General features: G+C 64.2%; 7 protein-coding genes across 7 annotated transcripts; 4 read left to right on the forward strand and 3 right to left on the reverse strand.

Moving 5' to 3' along the window:
- The first annotated feature begins 16 nt into the window (after positions 1 to 16).
- CHLRE_13g576200v5 (uncharacterized protein) lies at positions 17 to 6,347 on the forward strand. The gene is made up of 13 exons (XM_043069461.1): positions 17 to 463; positions 672 to 891; positions 1,340 to 1,414; positions 1,657 to 1,741; positions 2,123 to 2,291; positions 2,613 to 2,778; positions 3,030 to 3,131; positions 3,433 to 3,549; positions 3,798 to 3,851; positions 4,330 to 4,398; positions 4,645 to 4,788; positions 5,158 to 5,293; positions 5,578 to 6,347. The coding sequence occupies exons 1-13, from the start codon at positions 291 to 293 to the stop codon at positions 5,931 to 5,933; spliced, it is 1,866 nt and encodes a 621-aa protein (XP_042917436.1). The 5' UTR covers positions 17 to 290; the 3' UTR covers positions 5,934 to 6,347.
- Positions 6,348 to 6,349: 2 nt separating this feature from the next.
- CHLRE_13g576250v5 (uncharacterized protein) lies at positions 6,350 to 11,745 on the reverse strand. The gene is made up of 8 exons (XM_043069462.1): positions 11,428 to 11,745; positions 11,138 to 11,186; positions 10,416 to 10,982; positions 9,622 to 9,721; positions 8,911 to 9,210; positions 8,684 to 8,765; positions 8,313 to 8,390; positions 6,350 to 7,601 (listed from the first exon to the last, which is right to left on the reverse strand). The coding sequence occupies exons 1-8, from the start codon at positions 11,713 to 11,715 to the stop codon at positions 6,702 to 6,704; spliced, it is 2,364 nt and encodes a 787-aa protein (XP_042917437.1). The 5' UTR covers positions 11,716 to 11,745; the 3' UTR covers positions 6,350 to 6,701.
- A 64-nt stretch (positions 11,746 to 11,809) lies between these two features.
- CHLRE_13g576300v5 (uncharacterized protein) lies at positions 11,810 to 14,743 on the reverse strand. The gene is made up of 7 exons (XM_001693723.2): positions 14,478 to 14,743; positions 14,351 to 14,400; positions 14,077 to 14,179; positions 13,671 to 13,822; positions 13,292 to 13,341; positions 12,942 to 13,076; positions 11,810 to 12,661 (listed from the first exon to the last, which is right to left on the reverse strand). The coding sequence occupies exons 1-7, from the start codon at positions 14,585 to 14,587 to the stop codon at positions 12,539 to 12,541; spliced, it is 723 nt and encodes a 240-aa protein (XP_001693775.1). The 5' UTR covers positions 14,588 to 14,743; the 3' UTR covers positions 11,810 to 12,538.
- A 112-nt stretch (positions 14,744 to 14,855) lies between these two features.
- On the forward strand, positions 14,856 to 17,347 carry CHLRE_13g576350v5 (uncharacterized protein). Its single transcript, XM_043069463.1, has 3 exons — positions 14,856 to 15,198; positions 15,394 to 15,602; positions 15,751 to 17,347. The coding sequence occupies exons 1-3, from the start codon at positions 15,049 to 15,051 to the stop codon at positions 17,228 to 17,230; spliced, it is 1,839 nt and encodes a 612-aa protein (XP_042917438.1). The 5' UTR covers positions 14,856 to 15,048; the 3' UTR covers positions 17,231 to 17,347.
- Positions 17,348 to 17,426: 79 nt separating this feature from the next.
- On the forward strand, positions 17,427 to 20,414 carry CHLRE_13g576400v5 (uncharacterized protein). The gene is made up of 6 exons (XM_001693480.2): positions 17,427 to 17,759; positions 17,845 to 18,157; positions 18,307 to 18,551; positions 19,021 to 19,170; positions 19,688 to 19,762; positions 19,930 to 20,414. The coding sequence occupies exons 1-6, from the start codon at positions 17,532 to 17,534 to the stop codon at positions 20,149 to 20,151; spliced, it is 1,233 nt and encodes a 410-aa protein (XP_001693532.1). The 5' UTR covers positions 17,427 to 17,531; the 3' UTR covers positions 20,152 to 20,414.
- A 215-nt stretch (positions 20,415 to 20,629) lies between these two features.
- Positions 20,630 to 21,675, reverse strand: CHLRE_13g576433v5 (uncharacterized protein). The gene is made up of 2 exons (XM_043069464.1): positions 21,553 to 21,675; positions 20,630 to 21,473 (listed from the first exon to the last, which is right to left on the reverse strand). Exons 1-2 carry the CDS (start codon positions 21,645 to 21,647, stop codon positions 21,125 to 21,127), a joined length of 444 nt encoding a protein of 147 aa, XP_042917439.1. The 5' UTR covers positions 21,648 to 21,675; the 3' UTR covers positions 20,630 to 21,124.
- A 580-nt stretch (positions 21,676 to 22,255) lies between these two features.
- CHLRE_13g576466v5 (uncharacterized protein) lies at positions 22,256 to 22,742 on the forward strand. Its single transcript, XM_001693481.3, has one exon. The coding sequence runs from the start codon at positions 22,372 to 22,374 to the stop codon at positions 22,564 to 22,566; it is 195 nt and encodes a 64-aa protein (XP_001693533.1). The 5' UTR covers positions 22,256 to 22,371; the 3' UTR covers positions 22,567 to 22,742.
- Positions 22,743 to 22,810: the final 68 nt, after the last annotated feature.

A 22,810-nucleotide genomic window follows, 5' to 3' on the forward strand; every position in this document is an offset into this window, starting at 1 on the left:
GTGAGCACTCTTTCTAGAAAACTGCGTGCTTCGGGCTATACGCACATATGGTAAAGGACTCGCAGAGTCTTCAGCGTGCACCGTTTGGCACGCTTAGTCGCCTTTTCTGCAATTCAGTGACAACCACAGTGATTTCGTTGGGAAATATCATCATTACCTAGCTCGACAGGGCGGAGAGCCGAGCAGCGTGACGTTTCACGGCGTCGTGACACGAAGTTCCCCGCTCCAACCCAAACTTCCAACGCATTTGGCGCGTGCAATAAAGTTACATGGAGAAATCTAATGATAAAATGCACGTAGAGGTACCGGGGTCTTGTGCCGCGCCCAGCGGAGGCCCTGCACCATCCTGCCGGTGTTGCGGACCGAATGCTGCCGCTCGCCCTCGGCGGCGCCGGTTCGTGCTCTACCTCTTATTCTTCTGGTCGCTCGCAATCATTATCGCTCATCTGGTCGTCCCCTCGTGGTAGGCCGCGAGTAGCCCACCCGTGGCATGCTGCCGAATGCTTACAGGCACACCAGAGGCGACGCGTCAGTCCCGCGTGGCCCTGCTGCCTCTGTTCCCCCGCCCGCGGTCCTTAGCACCGGTCACGTCCCGCTCGACTCATCCTCGCCTGCCTCCTCTACCCTCACCAACCACCCTCAACGCCACCGCCCCCACCCCGGAAACACAGGTACGGCGCGCCACACGCGCCCTACCCCGCCACAGGCTTCGGCCTCTCAGGCGACGTGCCGGGCGCGCGGCCCCTCTTCAGCGCCGCCGGCAGCGGCAGCAGCGGTGTCTGGGGTGGCAGGGGCGGCAGGCTGCCGTACGTGCCCAGTGCGTCGGAGGTGTGTGAGGACTACCTGGGCGTGCCGGGGCTGGACCTGGCGGCGGAGGGCGGCCTCAGCCTGGTGAGTCGCGAGGGGCCGGGGGGGTTACATTCATAATTATCTATGAAATGAAGGGGGAAGAGGGGTTACATTCATGATGATTGGTTGGAAGTGGACAGTGGAAAAGTGTAGCGCGGAGTAGGGGACGGCAGCGCGCACCGGCGGGGGTCAAGGGGCGGGCGCCTGATGGGAACGCAAGCAGCTTCTGCAGCAAATGGTGTGGACGTCATGGCATATAGGTTTGCTCGCGGCGTAATGGGGGATTTGGCGGGGTGGCGGGGTGACGCTGGGGTTGCGGCGGCTGCAGGCGGTGGCAGGTTCCATGGGGGCTGGGGCGGGCGCCTAGCTAGCCCCGGCGGCATATGCTTAAAACTAAATGCATCAAACCTGCGTACGGTATTATCGTGACTAGTGAGATGCTCAACTTCTGTACACGCGCCTTCCACCATACGCCCCCTCCCTCACGCAGGTGCTGACCGCTGACCCCGGCGACTTCAGCGGCACACCCGAGGCGCACCACATCATCGCCAACCTCAAACACAAGGTGCGCGTGTATGCATGTGTGTGTGTGTGTGTGTGTGTGCGTGTGTGTGTGTGCGTGTGTGTATATATGTGCGGGGACGGAGCTACAGCATGTGTCGACAGTCCGACGACGACTAGGAATCGAAAGGGGTTGGGCGCACCGCTGCGCAGGCGGCAATAGCGTGGCTCTGTTTCCCCCATCCACTCCCCACAACCACCCCGCCCTCACCCGCATCCTAACCCGCGCCTCCCCCCACCCCGCAGGTGGTCAAGCCGCGCAGCAGCAGTGTGTGTGGCGGGCTGTACTTTGGCTACCTCATGGGCCAGCCCGCACTGGTGGTCACCACGGGTGAGGCCGCGAGAGGGACGGGGCGCCAGATGCCGGGGAGGCGGGGATGTATGGGCAGGTGGTGGGCAGGTGGTGGGCTAGTTGGTGGGTGGGTGGGTGGGCTAGTTGGTGGGTGGGTGGTTGGGTGGGTAGGTTCCGGCATTCCGAGCGAGGAGCAGCGGAGACATAGACGCGGAATAAGTTGCGCCAGAACCCGCAACCCAAACGGCAGCCATGGCCGGGGCCAGGGCCTGGACCCAACCACACCCCTTTAATTTCCCGCCACTCCCGCCACTCACCACCCGCCGCTGCTCCCGCCACCCACCGCCGCTCCCGACAACACCCACCGCCACTCCCTTCACCCACCGCCACTCCCGTCAACACCCACCGCCACCCCCGCAGGCATCGGCCCCACCGCCGCGGGCCTGTGCACCCAGGAGTTGCTGACTGCCTGCGGCGCCTCCGCCACCGAGCTCATCTACTTCGGCACCAGCGGCTGGAGCCCGCAGCTGGGCGGGGTGCTCAACCCACCCGACTGCGGCGGAGCCAACCCCAGCAAGAAGGTCACGCGGTGAGGGGGGAGGGCGGGGAGGTGGGCGGGGAGGAGGGGGGGGAGGAGGCGGCGTGAGGAGGGCGTGTAGGGGTGCGGGGAGACGGGGCATTGCCTGGCTGGGGAGGCATGGCGGCGGGGAGGCGAGACGCCGTATGCGTGCCGTACGAGTGGTGTCATTGCACGGCGCGGGAGCATAGCCTGGCCACATGCAACTGACAACGACTGTCCATCCAGCCCCCATCGCTACGGCAGCTCAACACCATGCTAACCCGCCCCTCCTCTCCGCCCCTCCTGCGTGGTCCGCCCGCGCCTCCTTACCCTCCACCTCTTACGACGCAGTGTGGGCGACGTGTGCATCAGCCCTGTGTCGGTCAACTGGGTGTGCAAGAAGAGCACGTGGACGCTACAGAGCCAGGGCTTCCCCAACCAGTGCTTCCGGCCTCGCGAGGTTGCGGGGCCTAACGCTACGTCCCTGTACGGCGAGTGCCTCTTCGCCACCGACAACGTAGGCACGGGTGTACGGGCGCACGAGCGCGGTAGCCGTCCACGAAAGACGGAGTGACTAAGTCTGTGTTTTTGCCCACCCTCCCAACTGCCCCGTTGTCCTCCCACATCCTCGTGTGTGTGCTGGCTTGGTGTAAAAGACGAAAACACCCCCGCCCCACGAGTGTCTACCGTCTACCACTTCCTTAACTAATTATTAATGTAACCCGACCCCGCTCGCCCCGCCTCTGCCCATCCCCCTCGCCCTTCCAGCTTGACGCCAACCTGGCTCTGGCCGACTCACTCATGGCCGCTGCCCGCTCCGTGCGGGGCCGCGCCGCCCTGCCCAAACGCAACGACCTAGTCACCGACCTGGTGAGGGGCCGGTTGGATGGTTACTTGGTTGCCGGTTGGCGGTTAATGGAGTGGTTGGGCAAATGAGTTTGTAAGTCCTGCGCAAGCCGCCTTCCTGGCATTGTTGGACACATGTGCGGCTACCTCGAACCCGCGAGCACGCACACGCCGCCACCCGCCATGCCGGCAGCCAACAAGGCCATCCCGTGCTGCCCGGCCCCGCCCCGCCCTGCCCGCCCTGCTGCTCCTGCCGCCTCGCACCCACCCCACACCCACACCCACACCCCACACCCACACCCCACACCCACGCCCACACGCACAGGAGGAAAGGTACTGGGGGCTGATGTCTGAGGGCACGGGGCTGAGCTACCCGCCCGTGAGCGGCGAGGACATGCCGCTGGTGTGGGACTACACGCAGTGCGCCGAGGTGGACGGACAGGTGGGAGGGAGGGAGCTGCTGTGAGGGGTTGGGGCCGGGATGCTGAAGTGCTTTTGCTGCATTTTGGTGTGTGCGGGCTCGTGCAGAGGCGCGTGGCGCGTGCTCCCAACGGCCGGCCCTGTTGCCCACAGCCGCTCCTGTTAGCTGCTGTTGCTGTAGCTTGTGCGCCCACCCACCTTCCGCGTCTCGTTTGCGTGACTTCGCCGCCTCATTATGCTCTCGTCCGCGGCCCCCCCAATCACCCGCAGTTCTTCTTCACGGGTGCGCCCTGGGAGATCAAGGCGCGCGACTACGCCGCACAGGTGCGCAGGCGGCATGGGCAGGCGACGTGGGCAGGCGGCATGGCGCCCTTGGGCTGGGGCTGGGGGGCAGCGGGGTCCAAGGCCTCTGGAAGGTGCTCAGGGGCCGTGGCCGTCGGGTTGTGCGGCGTGGGGTCGTAGAGGTCTGGAGCCAAGGCTGCATACGTCTGGTGGGACGGGCGTGCACGGTGTGCCGCGCGCTGATCTCCACAGCGGGAACATGGCAGCGCCGGAGCTTCCGGCCTTTTGGCCCTAGGGCCGTGTGCCTCGCACCCCGATTGGCCTCGCACGCTCCGGCAATGTCCATACGCATACGCACACACACACACACGCACACAAACACACACACACACACGCACGCCTACACACGCCTACACACGCGTTCGTTTTGAATACACACACAAACACACCTGCACACGCCTACAAACAGATTCGTTCTTACCACACATGCACACGCACACGCCTCTCTGCCGCCCGCCAGGCCATCTCCACGGCCCTGGGCTACGCGCGGCCCGGCAGCGGCCTACGCGACTCCGTGGACGCGACCGAGGTGGGAGCTGAGGCGCCTGTGGGGTGGGGAGAGGGTCTGAGCGGTCAGTGCGGATACACCCTGGGCCCTTATGTGGTTCCTTACGTGTTCCTTTGACCGGGTGCGGGATCACAGCATCTGCTGTGACCAACTCGCACAACTTGTAGCTTGTGAGCTTGTTGTTACCACACCTTGAGGTTTGAAATACAGCAATACACACACACACACACACACACACACGCCTGGGGGCCGCCCTGACGCCCACAGGTGATTGCGGTGTCAGCCATGGAGGGTGTGGGGGTGGCGGAGGCGCTGGAGAAGTACCACCAACTGGACAGCACGCCACGCCGCATCCCCTACACCAACGTGCGCACCCTCTCCAACTGGATCCACCACCCCGTGGGCCGCAAGGTGAGCCTGGGCCAGAGCCAGAGCCAGGCCGTGCGACACTGGGTGGGGTTGGGGTTGGGGGTTCGGGCGGGCCTGGCTGGCTGCCTGCCTGCCTGCCTGCCTGCCTGCCTGCCTGCCTGCCTGCCTGCCTGCCTGCCTGCCTGCCTGCCTGCCTGCCTGCCTGCCTGGCTGTCTGCCTGCCTGCCTGCCTGCGCACGATGTTGAGGTGGCAGCGCAGGGCTCGCGCTGCCTTGACGCGAGCCTCTTGTCCACGTAACCAAAGCGCTTCCTGGGCCCTGACCCTCGCCGCAAAGCTTGCATCGCCTACAAAAGCCATTGCGCACATGCCAAAGACACCCAACCCCAACCCCCTCACACGCACCCGCTCAGCCCGGCAGCACTGGCGCGGCGGCGGAGTGGGACATCTACCGCGAGGTGCCGGAGGACTACGTGAACGGCTACGCCTACGCCATCGCCACCGGCTCGGTCACCATCCTGTCGCTCTTCCAGCAGCGCTGCCTCGCGGGTGAGCACCGCTTAGTCTACTACCATATTGCGCATTGTGTCCTCCAGGATGAGAGGTCACTTGTCAAACGCTTGCATCTGGATTTGGTCACAACTCACAAGCTGTTCTTGTCGTAGTCGACATCCCTGCACGAGTTTAGATCACAGGCCGTTTGGCGCAGGGTCAATGACCCCTACGGCTGCCTGAACCCATGCGCTTGCTCAACTTGCTCACCTGCTACCGCCACCGCTTAACTTGCCCAACTGCTACTGCCACCGCCGCCGCTACCGCTACTGCTACTGCAGGGCTGCAGCTGGGCGCCATCGCCGCCGCCGACCCGGGGCAGGGCCAGCTGCTGGCGGCGGCGCTGGGCCGACACGGCTTGGGTGGCCTGGCGATGTGGGCGCAGCAGGGAGGAGGCGGGGCCGCGGGCGCAGGCGCCGCAGCCGCCGGGGCCACAGGCGGCGCGGGCGAGGGGCGTGCGGGCAGGGGTGAGGGCGAGGGTCACGTGGGTGCGGCGGCTGCGGCGGCGGCGGCGCTGGGTGGCCGGCGTGGCGCGGCGGGTGAAGGATCGGGCGTGGGCGGCGGCGCGGGCGCGGCGTGGGCGGAGGACCTCGCAAAGAAGGCCAGGCTGTGCACGTTCACGGTGGATTACGCATGAGGAACCAAGCCGGAACTATACTAGGGCCCGGGAGCGTGTTCCTATAAGCACAGTACATACGTAGTGGTGGTGGTGGTAGTGGTGGTGGTGGTCAGGTCACGAGGCTGCCAAGCAGCATACAGACTAATCGCCGTGTGGGTGTGAGAAGCTAGGGATTGGGTCGGACGGGCTGCTTGACGTATGGCGCGCGAAGGTCACTGACGACTCACTGTGCTCCGGGCTGGTAAAGCCGTGAAGGATGAGCTGTCTAGCCTGAGGTTCTGAACGTACGCTGTGTCGTCACTTACTCACTCGCCAGCAATGTGAGGACAAACGTGTGATGTGTGACGTGGCGATGTGTCATAGCAGACTAGCAGTGGAGCTGGCGGGGCATGTCACACCGTCAGGAGCGAGCTGCGTTTCCTCAGCGATTGGGGCATAATCAGGTTCTTCATGTCTATGCTTCTTGGCCAAAGCTACAGCTTCGCTCCCGAGGGAGCCACGCCCCACGCCTTGCTGCAAGGCGTGCCAACCATGCATGAATGTGCATGTCACGGCGCCTCTCCAATCCGCGAGATTCACGATCACTGATCCACGACAGCGGAAGGCTGAGTCGCATTTGAGTCCTGACAACTTCAGGTCAAGCCTCCCACGGAACTAACAGCGAGTCCCACGTCAAAAGCCACAATGCCTGGCAATGCGAGTATGCAACCACCTGAAAACACACCGATTGTCTCATTCAGCATCCAGCACGTATCCTTCCAACAGTCCGTGCTTACTTCAAATTGCTCAGTACTCATCCCCATCCTCACTTCCAAACAATCCGCCCAAGTCCTGTTCATCCTCGCCGCCGCCCTCTCCGCCATCATGCCCAGCCGCGCCGGCCCTTGAACCCCCGCCGCCGCCAGCGCCGCCGTCGAAGGGCACCGTCTGCCGCCCGTACTCCCCGGCGCCGCCGCTGAGGCCCGTCGAAGGCCCCGGCCCCATGTCTGTCAGATAGCCCTCATCGTCATCGTCGTCGTAGTACGTCCCCATGTCGAACTCCGATTCGTACGCGCTTTCCGTACCGCCGGCCCCGCCGCCAGCCACGCCGCCGGCGGCTGCGCCGCCGCCGCCGCCTGCCGCCTGCCCGCGGCGGCCGCGCCGCCGCCGGCCGCGCCGCTGCCCCGCTGCCTCCTCGTCCTCCTCTTCTTCATCTTCTTCATCGTCCTCGTCGTCCTCCTCATCTTCGAAGTCCGTCGCGCCGCCGCCGCCGCCCTCGGCGTCCGTGTCGGCGGCAGCGCCGGCGGCGGCTTTGTCCACGGCGTCCTCATCCACGTCCTCATCCAACAGCCGGAACTCCTCATCCTCGTCATCGCCAAACAACGCCGCCACGGCCGCCGCCGCCGCCGCGGCGGCGCCGTCGGCGCCGCCACCGGCGGCGGCGTGCAGATTCATCTGCTCCATGAGGGCGCGCAGCGCCTCGTCACCGGCCCCGGTGCCGCCGGCGGCGGCGGCTGGCGGCGGCGCCGCCGCCGCTGCGCGGTTGCCGGCGGCGGCGGCGCCGCCGCCAGCTGGCGTCCCCGCGTCTGCCATCTCGACGTCGCCCTCGCCGTCGGCGGCGCCGCCAGCACCCGCGGTGGCGGCCTTGTCGGCTCCGGAGGGGGCGTGCTGGCGCATGAGTGTGAGGAAGCGCTGCTGTACCGCGGCCTAAGGGGGATTGGGGGAGGGGAGGGAGAAAGCCCAGCAACAGGGAAGGCGAGGGAAGAGGTTCGGTCAGCTATGGTAAGATGGAGCGATAATGGATCAAAAGCACCACACACACACGGCGCGCTTTCGTTTTGCGTTTAACGCACCACGCATACACACGCATATGCACACACACACACACACACACACACACACACACACACACACACACACACACACACACACACACACACACACACACACACACACACACACACACACACACACACACACACACACACACACACGTTGTTAGCGCGTCGCCGACGCGGAGCATGGCAGCGCATGCGGGTGCACCTCGGAGACGAGGCTGAATGCCAAACGCCCGGGTAGGGGGTTCCAGGCACCGTATGCGGGTAAGTATACTCAAGGTGACAACTGGGGCAACATCGCCCAACGCGGAGCTCGGTAACCGGCGTAGGTATTGGTCCGTAACTGCGCACGCGTGTTCAGCGGCTTTGTTCCGTTTGTTTTTGTGTTTAACACACACACACACACACACACACACACACACACACACACACACACACACACACACACACACAGCCAGGCACACCAGGCTGGGCATAACTACACACAGCGGCCCATTGGGTCCTTCACTTCAGGCTTGCGTTCTGTGGCCCTAGAAGCATGTGCAGCTGTTGCAATGTGCGTGAGCCCTGCCGCCCTGACCTGGATGGCTGAGAGTTGGGCGTTGGTGAGCCAGCCGGTCTTCTCGCTGCAACGTGCATCCTCGCCGGGCGGCGGTGTCTGCGAGCGCGCGAGAGCGATCGGGAGTGAGGGCATGTCAGCGGGCGCAGCATCCAGGCGTACTGACACACTGGGTGAGCCAGACGCGCGCATGCACACACACATATCCCCACATCCACAACCACAACCACACACACACACACACACACCTACACGCACACACATACACACACAGCTACAGCCGCAGCGGCAGACGGGGTGCTCCCTTGATCCCTTGTGATCCCAATGAACAGGTGTCACTAGCTAACAACGCAAGGGGGAGCTCAGCCGCCCACCCAGCCGCTGCTGCTCACCTGCAGCACGGCCGCCACGTCGGGCAGCTGCAGGTCACACAGCTGGAAGGTGCTGCTCTGCTGGGTGGGCAGAGCGCGGAAGCTGCGGGGTAGTCGGGTCATGGCGGGAGCGCGGGGGTGGGGGAGGTTTACTCCAAACCCGAACAAGGTGAGAGCCAGAATACTGGGGGAGAAGGTAGGGTACGAGGGCGGGGGGCAAAGCACGCCGACCCCACGTGGGCACTCACTTGTGTAGATCGTCCATGCACGTTGGCAACAGCGCCGCAGGAATCTCCGGCACCACTACAGCGGCCGCCGCGGCCGCGGGCACCGGCGCCGCGCCGCCCTCCTTGGCATCGCCAGCCGCAGCCGCACCCGCCTCCGCGCCAGCTGCCCCCGCCTCCGCCTTGTCGCCTGCAGCCGCCTTGTCGGCCCCGGCACCCGCACCCTCCACACCCGCTCCTGCGCCCGCGCCGGCCGCTGCTGATGCTGCGGCCTTCTGTGCCTCCTTCAAAGTCTTTCTCCGCGTCCGCAACAATACGCGATACCTGCATTATATGTAAGAAGCCGTGATGCATTTAGGGAATGAGGTAATGAGAACGTGAAGAGTGAGGTAACGAGCACGTGAAGGCCGCGACCAAAGCGAGGGCTCGGTCATGGTGCTGTGTACTGGCACGGCTTCCGCCCCGGCCCCGGGGGCACGTGCAAGCATGGCACGTGCGTCCACTCAGCGGCCGCTCACCCCACATGCCGGCAACCTGTCGAGCCAGGCCCCATACTGTCCTACACGCCACCTCAAACCCCCACCTCCCACCTCCCTCCTGGCGCAAAACCCTCCTGCTTGGCCCCGTGGAGCTCAATGTCCTCGCGCGCAACCCCAGTGCAGGCCCGGACCTAACGCCCCCCTCATACATATATCGCTACATTTCCCTGTACCGATCTTTGCAAACCTTCCTCACCAGTTGTTGGGCAGCGAGTAGATGACGGCCTGGTACTGCCGCGACTCCACCTCGGCCCGCGGGTCGTAGCCGCGCCGGATGTACAGGCCGCGCCAGGGGCCTGCGGCGGCAATAAGGGGGCGAGGGTGTGTGTGTCAACCCGAGCCCAACGCAAGAGGCCCCTAGATGTCAAAGAATTGGGATGGGGACGTGGGGTGGGGGTTACATGGATGATTGATTTACAGGAAGTGAAGTTGTAGCCAGGTGCAGCAGGCGCGCGGTGTGTGTGTGGGGGGGGTGGGGGGAGGGGTAGCCATCCATGGGATGGTGTGTATCAAATATGAAGTGAAGTGCCGACGTCCAGGGGGGGAGGGGGCGGCGGGGCCGGCGCGAGCGGGGGCGCCAATGTCAGCATGTGGATAGGCACTGTGATGGAGCCACCGCCCAGGCACGTGAGCCGGTGGCATGGATCCACAGCGACTCACTCCACCTGTGGGTGCCCTGACGGCCGCCAGAGGGCGCCGCCCAGTCACAGCCATGGGGGCTGTCCTCTTGGAGGGTTGACCCTGCCCTCGTGCCCTCGTGCCCAGCCGCGTATGGAAGCCCTCGCGCGCTGCCCCTTCTTGGGCCGCTTCCCCGACAGGGCCCTCCCCCACCGTCGCCTTCCTCTCCAAGCCAAAGAATGCAGCGCGCCGCTCCTACCCCACGCCGGTGCTAGGTCTTGGTCACCTCCACCGGTGCTAGGTCTTGGTTAAGGTGGACTTGATTCCGACTCCCCAGCGCCACCCCCACCCCCATCCGCCTCCTCGCCTCACCGGTTTTGAAGCGGTAGCTCAGCCGCTGCACCACCTTCTCCACCGCACTCTCCACTGCCTCCGAGCTGCCAGCCGCCGCCCCGCCACCACCACCGCCTCCCACTCCTGCGCCCGCTTCCCCGCCGCCGCCACCTCCGCCTCCGGCCGGTGCCGCCGCCGCCGCCGCCGCGGCGCGCGCTGACGCCTGCATGGCCGCCGCCGTGGCCGCCACGCCGGCGCACCGCTCCCGCAGCAGCTCCAGCCCCCACACCGGCCGGCTGCTCAGCAGCCGCCACACCTCCGTCTCCAACAACCTGTACGCCCGCACATCGCTGAACCCCGCAGCCGCGGCCGCGGTCCACGCCGCCGACACATCACCGGCGCCAGCCGTCGGCGAAGCCGGCTCCAGGGTGCTGCTGCTGGCGGCCGCCGCGCCGCCGGCGCCTGCGGCGCCGCCGCCTCCGGCGGCGGCGGCGGCTGCCGCCGCTGCCGCGGCTGTGGTGAGTGTCACGGGCGGCGGCACTGACTCCGCGTAGAAGCTGATGTGGGGCGACTCGCCCCATTGCGGCTCCACGCGCGGAGGCGGCGCTGGAGGTGAATTAGATTGGCAGTGGGGGCGGGGGTGAGAGTGTGGGAGAGAGTATGGGAGTCAGCAGCCGCAGCCCAGTGTGCATACACCCGCGGGACCAGTGGGGACAGGCACTGGGTGCAACATGCCAACACGGGCAGCTGCCCGTGCCTACCTTTGCTCGCCGACACCGTCTTAGCCTGCACCTGCTTGAATGCGTAGTCCTGCGGAATGTGGAAGCGACACGTGAGGGTTTGTGTTTGGGAGAGTGGCTTGATGCCTGCAAGAGCCACACGCCGTGTGACCCGCACATGGCCTGTTCGCTGACCGTCCTCGCTCCCTTTCAGGCCCCCTCCTCTCCGCCTTGCCTACACACACGGCAACATAGACCCGCCCCCCCCCCATCCCCCCCCCCCCCCCACACCCCAAACCCCAACCCCCAACCCCCTCCCCCCCCACACACACCTGCGGCAGGTCCAGCCACGAGAACAGCTGCGGGATGAGCAGCAGCGGCTGCAGGGTGCGGGTGGGCTCGGCCTTATCGGGCCGCTGCTCGTACGGCATGGCGCTACGGTCGCGGGAGGCTAGCCCCGGGTCGGTGGGGAGGAAGGCGTAGTCGGCCAGGCCGGGGAAACGAAACGTGGGCGCCACGCGGGCTGCCAGGCTCACGCGGATGCCGTCGCCGTCGCCGGTGCAGTCGGCGCCTCCGGCACCGACTCCGGTGCCGGCTGCACCGTCAGCGGCGTCGGTCATGGGTGTGTCGGCGTCACCTGCCGATGCTGGTTTTGGCGCAGCGCGTTCGGGGGCCCCGTCGGCACCTGCCGCGGCCGCCGCCTGTGCACGCGGCCGCGCGATTCGAAGTAGTAATCGAAGCTGGTCCGACCGCTCGCCGTAGAGCGGGTGGCTGGTGCGATCGTCTGGCCGGTGCTTGAGCTTGAGGTGGTCCGTCGCATCCACTGCGACCGCGATGCCCTCTAGCCCGCCCAAAGTGGCAAGCGCCCTGTCCGAATTCCGGATGAAGGCAGGGTACTCGATGGCCACCGCCTCCGTCTCCGGAACGACCACCTCGACCCGTTCCAGCGCCATTGCGCAGGAATCGCTCGTGAACACCTCTTAACGCGTCAACGCTGTCTATCTTTGCCGTAACATCCTATGCACGCCCATAGTGCTTGTCAGCCTAGTAAAGGTAAAGAGGGCCCATTAGCACTATGCTAACATTTTTCGCGGGAAATCAAGTTTTAGAACCTAGAGACAAGCTCAAGAGCAAAGTGTCACTGTTAAGCAAGCTATGTATTATGGCAGTCGCAAGTTTGTCCACTTTCCATCATCCCCTTACAGCGGGATGACACGGTCACTCCTGCCGGCCCCGACTTTCATCCCCAACTCCGGCGCCCCATCGAGCTTAGCTACAATCCACTCCATTCAAACAGTTCTCAAGACCGACTTAATGACCTTAGACTTCTATACCATGGCCCTATCCCCGCTTCCTTTGGGCTACCAGCTTACGTCTCACGCCCACTACCCCGCACTTCCACACCCCACCCTGCGCCACCACTCCCAGCCTCCATCCTCCTCATCACCGCGCCACCTGGCCCTTCTTCCAACACAGCGCCACCGTGTATCCGGTCAGCAGCAGCCCCAGCGCCACCAACACAGGCATGGACACCACGCAGCCATCCCGCTGGAAATTGAGCAGCGTCTGTTTCGCGGGATGGAGGACATGGAGGGTAGGAGGGTTAATTGGTCAGGCTCCGCTCGCTACGGGAGGGAGCCATGAAGAAGGGCGAGGGCAACGCACGTGCTGCCACCGCCAGGGCACAAGACATGGTCCACGTTTGATCCAAATCCCGTACGTTACAGCCACACGCTGTCACCCGACCCCGCACGCACGCACGCGCCATCCTCACTTCCGAACTCCTACCGTCACCCGCCCAACCCCTTACCCGCCCCACCCTTCACCCGCCCACCCCCTCACCCACCAAGAACGCTGCTCCCCAGTGCAGCAGCGCCACCGCTGCCACCACCAGGTAGTTCTTGTTCATGTAGCCGTCAAAGGCGATCACGGTAAGCGAGGTCAGGATCATGCCGAACGCCAGCGAGTACAGGGCACCCACCTGCGCCGGGCCGGGGCAACGGGAAGGGGGTTTTAAGGCGATTGGCGGGGTTGGTGGTCGAGGGTTAGGCAGGATAGGGGTGGTGCCCGGTGATCACCGGATGTGAGATGGCAGAGGGCTTGCCCCTTCAACACCATTTTAGTGCAAGGACCCTCCTTGTTTGATTCGAGGCCAGTGTCCCCGGCCATCTAGGCAGCAAGCCAGCAACCACCCACCAGGAACACGGACATCTGCGGGCACTCCGCCACATACAGCGTGCCGTCACCTGTCAAAGAAAAACAACACAGACGCGCAGCGAGTCAGAAATGCAATACCGGTACAGAAACAGGAACGGATGACGTGACATCGACAAACACTGGGCGCATGGAGCACGGTCGCAGGCTTCCCGTATCGGCGTCCTTGCGGGACAAGTCGAGCCTGTGGCTGCAGCACTGCTCGCCAGTGCCCCCCAGCCCCCTCGGCGCCAACCACACACACATCCCCGCACCCTGCAACACTGGCCGACAATCGGGACCTATTTCGTTGGGCGTGGGCATAGAACCCCCAACCCAGTGCCCCCACCCACTCTCCAACCATCCTCTCGAGCGTGCTCACCCGTTGTGAGCGGCAGCAGCGACAGGAAGAAGAACACGGCGTGGCAGGCGCCGTGGCCGTACCCCCACGCCACAGCCATATACAGCTTGTCAAGCAGCCCGAAGCGGTGACCGCTGGCTCGAGCCATACCGTCCAGCGTATTCAGCGTCACGCTGCGGGCGGGAAGTTGGATTCCAGGCCAAGTCGGTTTGCAGTCGGTTTGCGGTTGCCGCTGCAGTATTTGAGCTACCATCATTGAGCCATTCTGCCTAAGCACAGGAGCACGCGTATGCCGTGCCCACGGGCCTGCCAGGTTTCGTCTGTGTGACCCCCCATAGCCTCCGAGCCACAGCCACTTGCGCACATGAAGGCATTGGTGCTTAACTGCGGGCGGCGTCTCGCTTTTTCGCGTCGTCCCCCGCCTCACCGGTGTAGCCACCACGTGCCGTAGCGCACCGCCTCCTCTATGAATACTGATGCTGCTAACATGCCCGTGTAGGGCCCAATGGTGGGGCTCAGAGGCACGAAAGCTGCGTGCAGTCAAAGGAGTGAAATCAATAGGTTGATGGTTGGTTGGCAGCGAAGCGGGGACAGAGACTGCATCTGAAGTGTGAGCTGAGCTGAGCTGTGCTGAGCTGCGAGACAGGGCAGCCCCGTCACAGAAACCCGCCTCGTGGTTGGGGTAGCCCATGGCCTCTCACCCCGGAAGATGGCTGAGATGAAGAGCAGCACCACGAGCCATAGGAATGCGCTGCATGGAAGGAGAGAGGGACCAGGCGGGTCGAGTGGGAAGCTGCGGCATGCGCGGCACAGAGAGTCGCGTCAAACCTGAAGAGCGCCAGCAGCACCAGGAATGACTTTCTAGCAATAAGCACTATGAAGAACGCTATCCCGGGGCCTAGCCCCAGGAAGAACAGGCCGAAGAAGTCTATCGGCATTCTCTAAGCTGTATTGCTCTTGCCTATCGCAACTTTGAGCTACAGAAACTTTTGAACGGCTTCAGAACAAGGTTAACGCCTGTGTGCAGAGCGCAAGTTGCAACTCATTTTCGTTGCTGCAGTATTTGAGTCAGTAACTACTGTACGCGTGTATGCAATGGCAGCGATAACATAATTCTGTTAATAAACAAGGTTGGGCTTTCCGCGTGCAGTTCAAGCGGACAAGCTTCCATTCCACGCGGAATCACTACTCATTCCCAAACGCTATGCAAATTAGTACTACGGGTTGCGCATACAAACATATCGGGTTTGGGCACCTCACTTGAACGCGTCTCTGCCTTGCGACGTTCCATCTGCGCCGCACAGAGTCCATCGCAGCACGCGCACTGGGCGCGCGCGACATACTTGCCCTGCTGCTCCTGCAAACGCATACGTTGGTATAGGCTTTCAGCGGCGCAGCCATGGCAAATCCAGCCGAGCTGGGGCTAGAGGCCTACCTGGAAGCGATGGGCGTCGCACACCAGCGGCAGGCCCAGTACGTGGCGGCCCTGCAGGCCAGCGTGGACGAGGTGGCGCGAGTGCGGGAGCTGCTTGGGCGACTGCCGGACAAGGTGCGCCCGCGGGATGCGCATTTCGCAGAGTGTGGAGGACCCGGGCGGGGAAAGGAGGCACAGCCAGCAGGTCCGCGCGGCGGGCGGACAGGCAGGGATTTTCCGCCGTGCAACTCGAGCACGCACCTACACCCGATACCCGACGCCTAGCTGTCCCCCTCTCCACTCCTTCTCCCAACCAATCGACCTGCACAGGTCCGACACAGGGCCATGGTGCCCTTCGGCAAGCACGCCTTCTTCCCCGGCGAGCTGGTGCACACCAACGAGTTCCTGGTGGGGCTGGGCTGCGAGCTGCAGCTGGAGGCCAGCGCCAAGCAGGCGGCGGAGCTGCTGGGTCGCAGACAGGAACGCGCGGCGGCGGCACTGGCGCGCGCGCGGCTGCAGCTGCGGGAGCTGGAAGCCAGGTGCGGGCCTGCGGGAACCGGGAGCTGGACCCTGGTTCCGGGCGGGGATGTTAGGGCCTGATGTGTGGGGTGGATGGGCTGCGTATGGTGTAAACAACCTCACCACCACCCTCACCATTACCTCTGCGATTACCACACACACGCGCAGGATGCAGGACCTGCGCATGTCACTCACAACCGAGTCCGGGGAGGGGTTTATGGAGATTCGCCAGGACTGGGACGAGGCGGAGCAGCTGCTACAGGACGCGGCCGCCGCCAAGGCCGGCAGCAGGGCGGCTCAGGCGCAGGAGCAGGTGCAGGAGCGGACAGGGAGCAGCAGCAGTGGAGACAAGGCGGCGGGCAGCGGCAGGGGCGGGGCAGCGGCGGGTGCGGCTGCGGGCGCGGACGACGAGGAGGAGGCTCGCATCTTCGCGCGGTTGGCCGAGTTGGAGAGGATGGAGGCGGAGGCGGGCAGCGGGGGCGAGGAAGAGGAGGAGGCGAACGATGAGGACGAGCAGCAGCAGCAGCAGCAGCAGCAGCAGCAGAAGACGGATGGAGACAACGGGGAAGGAAAGCATGCGGCGGCTGCGACGGGGCGGGCAGGCGCAGGCCAGCCAACGGAGGGCGCAGGGATAGGCGGCGCAGGGACGGCGAAGCCAGGAGCAAGGGCAGCAGCGGGGCTGCCGGCGGCTGTAGCAGCCACTGCTGTTGCCTCAACCCCCAGGCCCGGTGGTGCAATGCTGTCGAGCCCTGCACAAGCGGGAGCCTCGGTCCCTGGCTCAGGAGCACCGGGTCCCCAAGCAGCCGCGAATAGGGCGGGTGCGGCGGGCAAGTCAGCGGCCTCCGCGGCAAAAGGCAGGAGTGGCGCCGCGCCGCTGCGCAAGGGCTTCCTGCTCGGTGGCGGTGGCGGTGGTGGGAAGGTCAAGGCAAACGGCACTGCGGCGCCTGCGCCAACGGCGGTGGCTGCAGCAAAGGCGGAAGCCGCAACTCTGGCATCTGCAACGGCAGCGGAAGCAGGGGTGGGCAGTGGCGGCAGCGGCAGCAGTTCGCCGTCGGCTGGAGAGGCGCGGCGGCGGCGGCGGGTGTCGTTTGCCGACGGATCGGCGCCGGGGCAGGAAGGCGGTGGCGACGCAGGACTGCTGGCGGCCGGGCCCTTTGCCAGGCGTAGCGGCAGCCCCTCAGAGGGCGCCTCGGCAAGGAGCAGCAGCAATGGCGGCGGAGAACAGGCGGCTGCGGGCGGCCTGCGCCCGGCGCTGAAGCAAGGCACGGCCACAGCCACTGTGCAGCAGCAGCAGCAGGAGCAGCAACACTCGTCAGCTGAGGAGTTCTGGGGCCCGGTAGCGGGCCGGGGGCGTGGCGGGCCGGGAGTGGCGGCGGCGGTTGTCGAGGAAAGCCACTGTGACGCGGCTATGGCCATGGCGAGGGCGCGCGAGCAGGCTTTCTCGGGGCAGGTGGTGGAGCGGGATAGTGGGAGCGTGGGCACTGTTGGCGCGGGGCTTTCGGGTGGTGATGGGTTGGAGGGTCAGGAGGGAGTGGTGGTGTTGGCACCCGCACGTAAGGGCGGGGCCAACTTCGGCGTTCCTCCAGAGGAGCCGGCGCCGCCCAAGCGCATGTCCAAGTTTAAGCAGCAGCGCGCGGGGATGGCTTAAGGATAGTGCCTGCATGCAAGAGGCCATGCCATTGTGGGATGGATGGAACGCGCGCGACGATGGATGGAACGCGCGCGACGGCGGGAGCAGTGCGGACAGGGGATTCAAGGCTGCATTGGCATGGGGCGCATGGGCCGGGTGGTGCATGTAAACCCACTTGGCTGCAAGCTTGAACTATGTAAATGCTTTGTACTTACATCTGCTTAGACAATACCAGTCCTCGAAACGCTCAGGAGGCAAGCCAGCCCACACCTCTTGGTTGACGCGACTGGTTAGTCGGCGGCCGGTGCACCTCGCGACCATGGAGGCGTCCTGCAGCTCGCACTGCCAGGGCGCCGCGACCTCTAGACTAGGGCAACGAGGATGGCGCATGCCTCCTGCCAGGGTGCTGCGGCTGCGCATGCAGGCGTCGATGCCCGTGGAAATTGGCAAGCTCGAGAAGCAGCCAATTCCAGTGCCGAAAGACTACAAGCCCTCCGTGGTGCCAGGCAGCCGGACACGACCCACGCCTCGGCTGGATGCAGTTCAGGTGCGTAGTTGTTCTGGTTCGTTTTGCTGTTCTGGACCACAATTTCGAGTGCACATGCTGACCGCCGCCACCGACTGCCTCGCAGATGATTGACCGCCTGCAGCGAACACTACCTGTTTATGTTCGCGAGCAATTTGGTTCCTTCTACAGCAGCCACATGGGCGGTATCGTCACTGACCCCGCGCTAATGATGCTGCCGCCCGACGACCAGCTGGTCTGCAAAGGCCACGGCGTTTCAGAAGTCGTGGTGCTCAGAGAGGGCCACATCTACCTGCTCGACCGCCACATACAGCGGTTAAAGGAGTCTTGTGAGCAGGTCGGGATCGCGCTGCCCTTCGAGGAGGCGTCGCTCAAACGTATCCTTCTGGACGTGGCGGCAGCCAGCGGGCGCGTGAACGGTGAGCTCGTGCGCATTCACTATGGGAAAATTCAAATGCATGCGCAGGGAGCCGGCCAGCCAACCTTGCACCTGCACTTGCGTATCTCTGCGCTTGCACCACACCCGCCGCCTTGCCAACTCTCCCGCGCCCTGCCTCCCTGGTCACAGGCGTGGTGCGGTTCTGGGCAACCCCGGGGCGAGGCGGATTCAGCACGGTGGAGACGGGGGGCGCGGAGCCGGCGTTTTACGCGCTGTGCCTGGGTGACACCTACTACATGGACCGCATGGAGGCCTGGCCCGCCATGCTGGTGTCTCAGCCCGTGACACCCACCCTCACCTCCAACGTGCCCGGCAACCAGCACCTGCTCACCAGCGTCACGCAGCTCATTGCGGGCGAGGAGGGCATGAAGGCGGTAAGTGCGGGTTGTTATTGGTGGGGGGTGCGCTGATAGGTGGATGGGTTGGGCTGGACGAAGGGTGGCGCTGGAGGCGAGTGGGGATTAGGAGGGGCCGGTCGCGGAGCTGGTGTTGTAAGGCATGGGGGTGTCTGGCTAGACAGGGAGGGGTCTTCTTGAGCATGAACAATTTGTGAGAGAGAGTGCCGTGGGAGTGACGATATAAAACATAGCAAATTCACCATCTTTCACCTGATCCACAGTGATTAGAAACTCCAACTCTGACCTACGGCTCCAGTCTCTCTCTCTCAAGTCATATCCTCGCAGTTCATAATCGGCACACCGTATGAGACGCCGCGAGGTCTGCCTTTGCGCATTCAACACCTCACCCCACAACCTGCCTGCACCCACCCACGTGCACCACGTACCGAACACATCCCATTCCCAACCCCGCCTGGCCGCCGCCACATCCTTTCCCCCACTGCAGACGCTATTCACGGACGAGGAGGGCTTTGTGCAGCACGGCAGCGGCTTCACGGTCTGCATCCTCACCAACAGCGACGTGCTCGTCTACCCGCCCAACGCGCACGTGACGCCCAGCATCACGCTAGAACGTATCCTCGAGATGATCCCCGCGGTGAGTGCCCCGGTGGTGGTACGCTGCATGACCGGCGTGGGCTGGAGCATGCGAGTGCGCTCTGTTACGGCAGGGTCTGATGTGTGCGCATGTATGCCCCGCATTCGTAAGAGAGCATACAAGAGAGGAGGCCTGGAGTGATGAAAAACATTCCAATCACCATCTTTCAAATGATTAAGAAACATGATTGTAGCAATAATCTATCCCCTGACCAGACCTCCTCTCGTGCCGGACAAGGCACAGCACCGTTGCATACGCACTCGACATGGAGCAAGGGCACCGAAGCCACGGGAGTGACGATATAAAACATAGCAAATTCACCATCTTTCACCTGATCCACAGTGATTAGAAACTCCAACTCTGACCCACGGCGTATCGGCTGCCTGCTCATGCATCGCATGCACGTAACCAACGGCACCATCGAGTCAACCGCCGTCACGACGGCAGCAGCGCGCATCCTGTGGATACCGAACTTATATTCTTCCGTTTCCCTCCCGGCATTGCTCTCCCTCTACAGGAGCGCGCCCGCTCCCCGGATGACGTGGTCGTGCGGGAGGTGCAGCAGCGCAAGCTGCACATCAGCGAGCTGCAGGTGTGTGTGCATGGTGGGGAAGGGGTTTCTGTGGGACATAGAAAGGGACATGGTGCACAAGCTGCAACCCGCCCTCGCCAGCACACCGGCACGACCTAGCGACAGCGCTGCTTTCCTCCTGCTCCTCGCCCACCACCCTGCCCACCGTACTTGCCGCTCCACTCCAGGCTGCCAAGGAGGCGTTCCTGGTGTGCACTACCTACACCGTGGCGCCGCTGGCCTCGGTGGACGGCGCGCCCATTGCGGACGGCGCCACTGGCGTCACCACCCTGGCGCTGCACTACATGCTGGACAACGACATGAGGCCGCCGCCGCCGGGCGTGATCAGCGACCGCCACACGTCCGTGCCGTACGGCTACCTGACCGGCATGCGCGACCAGCTGGTGTGAAGAAAGCGTGGAAGGGGAGGGCGCGAGGCAGAGTGGTGAGGAGGAAGGCGAGTGGGTTGTGGAGAGAATGCTGCGCTTGAAGCAGGCTCACGATGGCAGGCGCTGTGTGTGCGCGCGATGAAGGACAGGTGTCAGGTTGGACGCATGGCGCCGAGTGAATGATGGTTGAGGGCTTGCGTGCTATGAGTGGATGCGGCATGTGGCACCATTCGGCCCTGCCGACGGGTCAGGCATTTGGTGGACCAATGTAACGCAACATGGTTGGATACCGGCTCGACGATTTGTATGCGCTGCGAGCCACGCTAGCACTGGTAGCTGGGGAGACCCGGTGGCGTGTGCGGCGCTGGCATGGGCACAGCAGCAACACCATAGCAGTCTCAGCAGGGCTCTGCGCCCAAGTCTCAGCGCGGTACGCCGCCAGCGGCCAGCCAGCAGCTCCGTTGCGGCATTTGCTCGCGCGGACAGGACAGTCGTGATAGAATTCTGCCGGTGATAGCTACACTCTCTCTGTGGTCCATATGGTACATAGTCACAGCTGAGATGATCAATGCACGATTGACACGCAGCTGCATATCCCCAGTCCACATACCTCGGTACAGACAGTGCACGGTACCCGGTTCGCTAAGTGACACGACGTGCACCGTTCAATAGCAACCCTTCAACAAAGCGCCCTCTAGTCCGCACTCCGCATGACTTGCTCCCTCCTCAGCACCTCGCCAACCTGCCTTAACCCTGTCCCATCGCACACCCTCCTCAGCACCTCAGCGCCAGTACCTGTGCGGCTGTGCCCCAGCCATTGCATCAGATTGTAAAACGTGTACTCGAGCCCAACCAGCACCCTACGGGCATCACCCAGATGCAAACGTGTACCGCATTCCGCCGCTTGGCCGTACACGTAAGCACCTATCCAAGCCCCGCTTACCGCACGTTTCAGGCTCTGCGCCGCGCCGCCGCCGCTACTGCCTCCAACCAATTACGGCACCCCAGCGATTTTGCTGCAGCTGCAGCGACTGCGGATTGTCGCCGCGGCCCGCAACGCAGGTATCCGGCACCTCCGTCCCCGCGCCGACACATCACGCAGTGTTCGGTCAGCTCGTCGGGCGTGGTCAGCAAGCGCCGCTCCAACAGCAGCCGCACCGCGAGCGTGCGTCAGGGCCCAGGGCTCGCCGCTGACACCCTGCTGCACCATCAGGAGCGCGGGCACCGGCACGCCGGCCTCATCCCACAGGAAGGCCAGCGCGTCCGCGTGTCCGCCATCCAGCGCCGCGCAGACGACCGTCACCACCTCGACTGGGACCTCTACGGCTATCAGCCACTTGAGTCTCGCCAGGTAGTCGGCGTGCCGCGCGGCGTGCCCCAGCGTGTTGCGCCAGGGGAAGAAGTGGCCACACGCCCACCCACCGCACAAGATGGGATCCGACGCGTGAGTGCAGGAACACCAGCTTGGCCTCCCAGCAGGCCGTGCGGCTGCCGATGCACGTGCCAGACACATCCATGGCGCCACGCTGTGGACACATCATACGGTAAGCGCACCAGAGTGTATATTCAGCTTCATCGTCCTCCTCTTCATGCGTGCTCCTCCTTTGCATTGCCGTCGCCTGCCGCTGCCACGCCGCCGCTAACACCGCCGGCGCCTCCCGCCGCCGCTGCGGCCCCTGCCACGGCGGTCTCGATCGCACGCGGCTGCCATCATGCATGGCCTGCCGCGAGTCTGTAGCGCCCTCGTAGGCTGCCAGATGACCGGCGCAGCTGCTGCGGCCAGAAGGCCGCCGGCCGCCGGCCGCGGACTGGCGCAGCCGCAGTTCTCGAGGGCTGGCTCGTGAACTGCGTCAGCAGGTCCCTCTTGTACCCGATGCAATCTGCCTACAGAGATGCGGCGTCGCCAGGCACAACCCTAATCGCTGTTCTGGCGGTTGGCGGCTGCGGCGGAGGGGCTGCGACGGTCTGCGACGGTACGGGTTCGGGCCTGCCCCAATGCACAACGAATGCGGCGCTGTGACACATCTCCATGGTCGTGCGGCAAAACCGGACACAAAGCCACCTGGCACGCCAGCCTGTCTGAGCCGGTGGTGCTTGAGGCGATGCTTCAGAGATCCGCGATGGGGCTATAGCGCCAACCGCCAGAACAGCGATTAGGGTTTCACAAGCGATCAGTGCAGCTTTTATGGAAGAGCAGCTGGTAGTATACAATCAACAGAGTAGCGTTTAAGGCACAACGAAATGGCTGACTTTGACGATCTGTCTCTCGGCGAGCAGCTGGCGCACTTTGGCGGGGATGTGGACGCGTTCACCGACTACCACAACGGCGTGCATGACGAGAACTACCAGCCCTACGAGCAGCCTGAGGAGGAGGCTGCGCCTGACGTCGAGGACGCACCTGAGGCAGAGGAGGAGGGCAACGAGGAGACGGAGTGATTAAAGTTCTAAGTTTGCATATTTGTATCCACTTGCAACACTGTAGCGGGAATCTGCTCGGTGCGCGTACTGTGCCGAGGCAGGATTTGCGGGGACTAGCAGGATGCGTGTTGCCGAATAGAGCTACAGGCGAGCCATGCAGACGAGCTCGTTTTCGTGTGTAACTGACGACGCATTTTGCCCCTGTACGCCGCCCAAACCCAGGCGACTCTCAGGCCTGGTCAGGCCCAAACATTGCTGGCAG

This window comes from Chlamydomonas reinhardtii, chromosome 13, assembly GCF_000002595.2.
Source record: "Chlamydomonas reinhardtii strain CC-503 cw92 mt+ chromosome 13, whole genome shotgun sequence".
NCBI lineage: Eukaryota > Viridiplantae > Chlorophyta > Chlorophyceae > Chlamydomonadales > Chlamydomonadaceae > Chlamydomonas > Chlamydomonas reinhardtii.